At 38.7% G+C, this 9,560-nt stretch overlaps 1 protein-coding gene across 2 annotated transcripts; it reads right to left on the bottom strand.

Annotated features, from left to right (window-relative positions):
- Positions 1 to 1,373: 1,373 nt before the first annotated feature.
- LOC118804325 (C-type mannose receptor 2-like) lies at positions 1,374 to 7,558 on the bottom strand. Of its 2 annotated transcripts, XM_036564809.1 has the most exons (6): positions 7,390 to 7,558; positions 7,202 to 7,243; positions 4,400 to 4,774; positions 2,310 to 2,654; positions 1,756 to 2,118; positions 1,374 to 1,653 (listed from the first exon to the last, which is right to left on the bottom strand). In XM_036564809.1, exons 2-6 carry the CDS (start codon positions 7,239 to 7,241, stop codon positions 1,649 to 1,651), a joined length of 1,128 nt encoding a protein of 375 aa, XP_036420702.1. In that variant the 5' UTR covers positions 7,242 to 7,243; positions 7,390 to 7,558; the 3' UTR covers positions 1,374 to 1,648. The 2 variants fall into 2 exon arrangements, with proteins under 2 accessions (XP_036420702.1, XP_036420701.1); XM_036564808.1 differs by lacking the exon at positions 7,390 to 7,558 and having other exon boundaries at positions 7,202 to 7,278.
- Positions 7,559 to 9,560: the final 2,002 nt, after the last annotated feature.

The following is a 9,560-nucleotide window of genomic DNA, read 5'->3' as shown; positions in this document are numbered from 1 at the left end:
TTCCCGTCAGCAGCGACAGTGACAGTTCCAGTAAATGTTTTGTTTTTTGTTTTTTTTCTACACCAGTGAAGAGGATATGTAAAGCTCTTTGCGTGATACAGACATGCAAAGTGGCCCAGGTTGATTTTCAAAACAAATAATCAGCATCATCAGAGATGAATATCATTACTGTTTCCTTTATAGGCCTCTGGGGTCAACAAACTTGCCTGTGCATCTAATTTGATGTTCCTGTATATGTTTCGTTATCTTCTCTAGAAGAAATACGGTTCAAACATTTCCTGATTCTGTAGAGTCTGTCTTTTAAACTCCATCTTATCAGAAGATCATATGCAGCTCACATCCGGTGTTATGAGGCTATGAAGAGGGGCTGAGATACACATCATCTGCCTTTCACCATGTGGTATACCAGATATCACCAGATACTATGTGGTGAGCGCCAGATACTATCAGGTGAGCAATCACTACTATCAAGTGAGCAACAGATGCTATGCGGTGAGCACCTGATACTATGTGGTGAGCACTAGATACTATGTGGTGAGCACCTGATACTATGTGGTGAGCACCCAATTCTATGTGGTGAGCACCAGATACTCTGTGGTGAACACCCAATACTATTAGGTGAGTACCTGATACTATGAGGTAAGCACCCAATACTATTTTAGTGTGTATGAGGAAAAAAATGCAGTTTAATGCAATTAAAAGCAAATAAAGACACACAGTGCTGATGCCTTCACCAACTTTATTGCTTAACCAACAATTAAAAAAGTAAACAGAGGTGATACAATGAATGTAAACACAGCAGTAATTAGTATGAAGTTAGCTTGAATAAAACCTTTAGTAAGAGTATTTTATATGTGTGTATGTGTACTTTTTCAGCAACTTCAGCAGTTTGTGTCATAACAAGGGTACAAACATCAGAAATAATATAGGATTTCATGAGTAAACATTTACAAGATATTACACAGAACATTGGATAAATGGGATACACTCTAGAAGATAAACAAAACAAATGCCTAGTGGAGTCTATTAAAGTCACCATATTAATCATAACATATGTTAAACAAGATCCTAGTGGTTCTAGGACCGTGAAAAAAAAACTTTCACTTTTGTTAAAACAAAAACATTTTAAGCTTGTAAGAGATTTAATTAACATGTTGTTGGCTTTATATGTTACAGTTTACAGTTTTGTAAAAAGGTAAATGGGCCATAACACTCCAGGGTTTGTTAGTGTCATAAAGCAGATGTTACAATTGGAAATAACTGAAAAAAAGAATAAATGAATCCACCACCAATATTGCTACTACTAACACCTCTACTACAACTTCTAATAATTACTAATTACTAATTATCATAATAATCATATTACCCAAAATAATGCTCAGAAACAAGAAACAAAAAAGAATCAAAATATAATGATTTAAATGAATTAAAACTTATTTGATGTCTGCTTATCGCCTTCAATCTCTGTAGCAATTCTAAATAGGTTTAGTTGCAAATTTTGAGACACAAAAAAAAGTGTTAAGCATCTTATTAGTTCCCTTAATCTGTACAGACATGCAAACATAGACATGACAGTAATGTGGATCCACTGATGTTGGGGACAGACGATGGAACACAGCCTGTTTTCATTCTTCATCACTGTTTTCATTCAATCTACAAAAATACAACAGAACAGCACATTTTTAAATGTAGTCTATAAAAAAGCATGTAAAGCCACAGACACTCAGATACACACTCGCACACTGAGTAACTAACCTTCATAGGTGGTGCAGATGAAGTTGAGTTTCTGGTCCTCAGGCAGGCTGACCCACTGCTGACCTCCTCTAGACTGCACCGCTCCAGTTCTCTCTACAGGGCTGCAGTCTTCTCCTCCTGTCCCGTTACCTGGAGCCCAGTTCTCGTAGCAGATAGACTCTCCATCCACCCAGAACCAGAAGCTGAGGGTGCAGGTGTGACGCAGACCCAGCCACACATGTTCAGTGGAGGCTTTCTGTGCCACCTCCATCACCCAGAGCTGGATCTCCTCAGAGTGAACTGAGACCAGATCCACATGATGATCTCTGCAGTATCTCAGAGCTTCTCTCCAGGCCAGATTCTGATTGATCAAGATCAGCTGATCTGGAAGAAAAAGGAAAAGAGAAAATGATCAGTGCATAATTTAGACCAGAGTCCAGTTTACATAATACGGTAAAGTGTGTTGAAGTCATGATCAGTGACAAATTATTTTACTAATAACGGGTAAATTCAAAAAGATAACTGCACTTGAAATTAGAAAATAAAATGCATAAATTATAGAAAATGCAACTCACTCTGATGGCAGATGAATGGAAGCTGGCTGTTGCCGTTTAAATCATGCCATTGGCCCTGCTCAGCCATAAACACTGCAGTGTAGTTCTGATTTCCACCATAATTATCTGGCTGTGTTGATGCCCAGTATCGGAATGAAGAGCTACTCTGATCTGCCCACTTCCAGGAATCATTAAACAGGCCAATCCACACACTGTCACTGACTGACTGTTTTGTTAAATCAAATATCTGCTGGTTCTCAGTCTGGTTCCTCACACTGACCAGGTCTGTGTAATGTTCTCTGCAGTAGCTCTGAGCTTCACGCCAGGTCTTTGCCTCCTTAATCAACATGTATGTAGAGTTTTTCCCTGAAAGTCATTATAAGTGATACATGATGAGCTACATCTTCGCACATTTTGAATATTTTTGAACATATACATTTGATGTACTGTGTATGTGTCTAAAAAGATTTTTTTTAATTTTAATATATTTTTATCCAGTTCAACTTTAGGTTCCACAAGTAAACATTAATTTGCATCATGGCTTGACTAACAATGTGTAAAATTAAGTAAGTAACTGAACTTAACTGAACAAAAGACATCTGCATAATTTTTTTAAGCTAATGAAACTGTCAGCTTAGCTAAAAGCAAGGACTGCTTAGCTTGCTAACCTTTAATGAGGTTAATGCAATCTGGGAGAAAGTAACCATCAAATTTACTCAGTTGAGTAAAAATATGCTGTCCCCAGCAACAATTACCATTGAATGATAGCTTCGTTTTTACATGATTGGACAGTGTAGGCTTTCCTCTATCATTTATTTATATACACTATCCAGTTTCTGAGAATGTTTGTCTTTCTGTCTGATCACACATAGACACTAAAGGGGCTTTTCCACTGCATGTTTCCAGCTTGACTTGACTTTACTCACCTTTTTCTATTAGGCAGTAGCTGGTGCCTCGTACCTAGTGCTTTTGTTACCATCTCCACTGAGGTTCCAAGTGAGCTGAGCCGATACCCAAAGGTGACGTAAAAATGCTACAGACTACTGATTGGTCTGGGAGAATCGCTAAATGCGTATGCTAACATTAGCCACCAGGTTAGCATAGCCACTAGCGTCACCTTTTTTCAGCAACAAGAACCGTCTCGTCATCTGAACTCTGATGTAGTTTTTTCCCAAACTCTCCTTTTTATGTCAGCAGTCTTTTGTCTTGCTGTCATCAGCCTCGTCTGAACAAAATTTGTCTCCTTCACGTTATGGCAGTTTTATTTGGTGTTGCTATAGTGACCAGATACCCTGATGGGGTACAATATCTGTAGTGTAAAGCAAAGTAGCTGGTACCAAAAGTGAGTCGAGTCAAGTCAAGTTGGGTCAAGCTGAATCAAGTTGAGCCAGGGCCATTCAGTGGAAAAGAGGCTTCTCAAGGGAAACAAAAGCTACCAGACCTGTTGTTTTTTTCTCTGTTGTTGCAGCAAAATACTTGAATACTAACTGTAAAACATGTTTTGCATGAAATTCTCTCATGTTTCATCTTCAGTCATGTATTGTTGGAGTGTAATGGCTGTAGTTTCAAATTTGTGTTGTATAGTAACATATTTGAAATGTTTACTGACACAATTTAGCAACTGCCAATTACGTCTATTATAAGTCAGTTTTGAGTCAGTGGCTTTTCATTTCCTGTATGAATACAGAGAAATGTGTCTACATTATTGTCCAACAAGAGACTGAACTTTCCAGTACAGATGCTGGTGATGGAGATTGATGTTCATCAAGCCCTGTCTTACCTAATAGATAGGCAAGAAGTTATAATCAGCAGTGAAAAGTCTTGCTGCTATTTACTTCTGAGGGATAAGGCTATTTTAAAATAACGCATACCAGTGACCAGCAAATGCATTCATACATTTATAAAGATTGTTGTCAGCTCAAAATAATAAACAATTTATGTGGTAACAAGTACATAAGCTAATGAATATTTTGAATTAACAATTATTTCAATGAAGGTATTATTCGAACAAAATTAATTCAATTGTATGTTACCACAGGAAGTGTATTTGTAACCATTTCTTTACAGTGTAAGTCATCAGTTATTGGCATTCATCATTTCTGAGTTCCTACCTTCGAAACACACAAAAGGAAATAAACGGCTGCAGTCTTCATCATCCCAGCTTCCAAGTTCATACATCTGAACACACATCTCTTCTCCAGCATTACTGTTTGGTTCTCCTGTATACCAGTTACTGTATGACTGTCCTTCTCTGTAGACTGTTCCATCTTGCAGAGACCACTGCCAGGTCACTTTTTCTAGGCCGATCCAGACCCTAACAGATTTATCTTTCACAGTTTCAGTCACCTTCTTCATCTCGTCCATGTTGTTGATGGTGGCCAGATCAGTGTAGTTCTGTCTGCAGTAGCTCTGAGCTTCAGTCCAGGTTTTATTCTCATTCACAAAGTGATACCGATGAGGAACGTATGCAGACAGACCATAGATAGCTGTGAATAACATGAGGCGGGATTTTTCAGATGGCATTTCAGTGGAGCAAACAAAAAAGGCAGTGTCTCAAAATCAGGGCTTGATTTGTGTCAGAACAAGCTAGATCTGAATCTAACCTCTCCCAAAGTGGATTGCACAACTCTTTCATTGGATTTCCACTAAAAATGTATGCAGTGACCTGCAGATGTGTTTCATGAAAATTAAAACAATCAGTATACCCTCACAACAAAATGCTACAGATCAGAACAGAAAGTAGCTCCATGTGAGATCTTCGGTTAATCGCATGAACATGGTGCCATATGATGATAAAAAAACAATGATGCTATGTTTATCACTCAATCATAGGTCATTACAAATATTTATCCTATAATTATGTAACGATTAGCAAAAGAGTAAAAAATGTGCTCATGAGACTGTTCTCATTGTTTAAAAACGGTAAAAGCACAAGGTGAAAAAGGTAAAAAGTACATCAGTATATACACTATGCATTTGGAACGTTTTCAGACCCTTTCACTTTTTTCACAATTTGTCATGTTGAGGCCTGCTAAAATCAAAAATTTAAAGTTCATCAATCTGCACTGAATACCCCATAATGATAAAAGACAAAACAAAATTAGAGTACGTAAAATTTCGCTTGGACACAGACAGTTGAAATTTAGCTCTGGGGGCCTCCGATTTCTCTTAATCATCTTTAAGATCTTTCTACACTTAATTGTCCACCTGTGGTAAATTCAGTTGATCGGACATGATTTAGAAAGACACACACCTGTCTTAATAAGGTCTCAATGCATATCAGAGTGAAAACCAAGCCATGAGGAGGAAAGAACTGCCTGTAGAGCTCAGAGACAGGATTGTGTTTCTGATCTGGAGAAGATTACAAAACATTCTGCTGCACTGAAAGTTCCCAAGAGCACAGAAGCCTCCATGATTCTTAAATAGAAGAAGTTTGGAACAACCAGGGACTTTTTCTAGAGCTGGCCACCCCACCAAACTAAAGTAATAGGGGGAGAAGGGCCTTAGTAAGAGAGGTGAACAAGAACCCAAAGGTCACTCTGGCTGAGCTCCAAAGATCCTGTTGGCAGATGGGAGAAACGTCCAGAAGGTCAACCATCATTGGAGCACTCCACCAGTCTGGGCTATATGGCAGAGTGGCCAGACAGAAGCCTCTCCTCCATAAAACACATATGAAAGCCCACCTGGAGTTTGCAAAGAAGCACCAAAAGCACTTCCAGACTGTGAGAAATAAGATTCTCTGGTGTGATGAAATAAAGCGTAAACATTTTGGCTTCAATTCTAAGTGTCATGTCTGGAGAAAACCAGGCACTGCTCATCGCCTGCCCAATATCATCCCTACAGTGAAGCAAGGTGGTGGCAGCATCATGCTGTGGGGTTGTTTTTTTAGTAGCTGGGACAGTGAGAGCGCTCAGGGTTGAGGGAAAACTGAATGGAGCCAAGACCTTAGACTGGGCCAAAGGTTCATCTTCCAACAAGACAATGACCCTAAGCACACAGCCAAGACAACACAAGAGTGGCTTAGGGACAACTCTGTGGATGTCCTTGAGTGGCCCAACATAAGCCCTGACTTCAACACAATGGAACATCTCTGAAGAGACCTGAAAATGGCTGTCCACCCACGGTCCCCATCCAACCTGTCAGAGCTTGAGAGGATCTGGAGAGAAGAATGGCAGAAAATTGCCAAATCCAGGTGTGCAAAGCTTGTTGAATCATACCAAAGAGGAATGGAGGCTGTATTCACTGCCAAAAGTTCTTAAACTAAATACTAATACTAGTACAATATTCTTGTTTTTGCTTTTTAATAAATTTGCAAAAATTTCTAAAATTCTGTTTTCACTTTGTCATTATGGGGTATGGGGTGCAGAATGATCGGGAAAAAATGATTATTTTTCATTATTATTATTTTACCACAAAGCCGCAACATAATAAAATGTGAATGAAAAAAAGTGATATGGCTGGTATGGAAAAATGCCTGCCTTCCACAGCCTGTAGCCATTCAGCAGAGTTCTGTTTGATAAGGTGTATGTCTTGTAGCACCACTCTGGTGACCCCCTGTGAAAATGCTACTACTGTAGTCCCAAACATTTCACACTATGAACGCATGATAACACCAGTAGAACTGAAATATGTACTACTCAGTGCAATATTCATATCACAGTAACACTGCCTATTATGCACTGCTCAAAATGCTCCTATGCAAACTCTTCTGCTTGATACACATACAATTCAAGCACACAAGCATCTCTTACAAGTGTTGTCCATAAACACATAAATGTAGACAGATAAATACACATGCTAAAGAAGGCAGCTGTAAGGAACCGCCTTCCAGACACATACTAAGCTTATTCACTGGTTTATAGTTTACTATTAGAATAAATGTATTGCTTCATAGAGACAAAGTTCACACTGACCTGAGAGAAGGAAGAAGACTGAAATCCATTTCTGATCCATTTCTGAGAGACAAATGTATTTCATCACTTAGATGTTTGGATCAAACTTATGATGTTAATCTAATTTCACAACATTGCTGCACTGTAACAATTATGCCATGTAATTAAATATCATAGAAAACAGAATGACTTAGAGGAGTTCTACTCACATTACTAATGTGAATGATAAATAATCCTACAGGAATCCTTCTCCGTGATGTGTTTCTGATCCTCTCCAAATCACGTTATGTTCACATATGGTTTGGCACCTGTTTATATTTCCAGGCTCCAGCTCTTTCACATGTATTCCTAGAGACATACCGTGACAGTCTTTTATCAGTTTCATCAGCCTGTCGGGCATCACAGCTCCAGTGAATGTCTTTTTTCACCAGTGAAGAGGATATATAGAGATCTGTGAATGATAGACATGCAAAATGACCCAGGTTGATTTTCAAAACAAGTAAAACCTGATCATCAGGGATGAATGTCATCAGTGTTTACCTTTCTAGGCCTCTGGCACCAACAACCTTGCACGTGCCTCAAATTTGATGTTCCTATGTGATAATATAGTACAGAAATATAGTTCAAACATTTTCTGAATCTGCAAAGTCTATCTTTCAATTCCATCCCAACGCAAGAATATATATGACGTATGAGTTATGAAGAGAGGCTGAGATACATGTCATCAAGTGTGAAATTGGCATATTCATGTGTCCGTCTTCACATGTGTGAAACTCTTCATTCTTCATTCAGAGACACATGACAAGAGTTACTTCATACAGATGCTGAAGTTGCGGCAGCAATTTTGGAAAGTGGCGACAAAGATAACACAGCATTTCTATATGATACATATGGGTATCATGATATGTCAAGTACTGTTAAAGGCGAACTTAAGAAGACATACAAAAATCAAGACAAAGCTCTTAGATGACAGAGTGTAACACCCAGCAGGACCTTTTTCCTACCGAGTTTATAAAAACACGCAGGGAACGAGAACGTCTTGGACTATACTGAATGAATGAATGAACTATACTGAAAGAATATAGTAATCGACCATGACCAGGAGACACTCTTTTTGCTGAGGACTGTTAGGGAAAGGGCCCATGAATTTCAGATTCAGCTCATGATCATGGAAACTGGAGTCCCATTTGACCATGCCTAAAGCACTCTGCACTGCCCCATTGGCCAAAGAAAATGTCTGTCCTCCCGAAGGCTTCCAGACCTCCCTAGATGCCTTTAACTTCTCCCAAAGAGAACACCTTATGAGGGAATAAGTGCTCCCTGTGACCACAAATGCATCTATTATTTGGGATTTGATCTTAATGGGGAAAGCAACTGGCTGCCTAGGGTTAATTCTGCTGACAGGTTGTCCCTCCGTAGCAGGCAAATGGTATGCCAGAGTGTTTTTGGCTTGTTGGGGGGATGAGGTTTCTTCTTCTGAGCTTCACTGTTAGCATGTGCATAAAAGGACTTCATCACAGACATATCTCTTTCAATTTGGGTTCCCACTCTCACTAAATCAGAGGTAAATCTGTTACAAGAGGCTAAACTAAATCTGAAAAAAACAAGACTACTTTTTTAGTGGTAGAGTTTCAGTGTATAGACCATGCTTCAGATTGCCATCTCAGCCTTATTGAGAATGAATGCTGCCTGCTAACATAATCAGTACATTGTCCATATTGTTATTAATACATATGAATCTCAGGCATTACTTGTACAACAGTTGTATAACAGTTATTTCTTGAGTTCTGTCTTTACTGTTTGATTGACTGTTGTATTTGTATAAAGTATTGAACATATTTGTGTTTGTAGATCTATAGAAATTGTTCCTGTGGTAAAATTTTGGCAGTTCACTTGTCTAACGTGATCTGACAGGCTGCGTTTGTAACTCGTTAAGTGAGGCTTGCTTTAGTTAGCTTAGCTAGCAGGCTGGCTGTGCAAACATGCTGGCTCTTCAAAACAAGAGAGAGTCCAGTATAAATATTGGCTGTTCACTGTTTAGTAGCACTGTTTTTATGTAAATCATTTATCGGTTTGATTCGATACTGTATTATACTGTATTATAGACTCATTTTCTGTCCTCAAGGACTAACGGTACAGAAGTGGAAAGGCACTGGCTGAGGAAGAGAAAGTGTTACAGGGAAAACCTGCACTGAATGACTTAAAAAAGGCTGCTCACTTTTCCAGCATATATGGGGAAAAACATTGTGGAGCCTGCGTGACTGATGATGCCTACTGGATGATGTAGAAGCTGAAAAAAAAAATAAAAGAGCTGAACAAGAAATAAAGAAAAAATAAAAAATAAAGAAAAGAAGAAATAAAAGAAATGTTTTTGGAATAA

This window comes from Colossoma macropomum, unplaced genomic scaffold (assembly GCF_904425465.1).
Source record: "Colossoma macropomum unplaced genomic scaffold, Colossoma_macropomum, whole genome shotgun sequence".
In the NCBI taxonomy this organism is placed as follows: Eukaryota; Metazoa; Chordata; class Actinopteri; order Characiformes; family Serrasalmidae; genus Colossoma; species Colossoma macropomum.
The sequence above is the reverse complement of the archived record's forward strand: the minus strand, read 5'-3'. Positions and strand labels throughout refer to the sequence as shown.

Coding starts and splice junctions, on each gene's coding strand:
- LOC118804325 (XM_036564808.1), bottom strand. CDS start 7,265: ATGAAATACATTTGTCTCTCAGAAATGGATCAGAAATGGATTTCAGTC. Junction 4,775..7,201: donor AGTCTTCTTCCTTCTCTCAG/GTCAGTGTGAAC, acceptor TGTTATTCACAG/CTATCTATGGTCTGTCTGCA. Junction 2,655..4,399: donor TCCTTTTGTGTGTTTCGAAG/GTAGGAACTCAG, acceptor AATGACTTTCAG/GGAAAAACTCTACATACATG.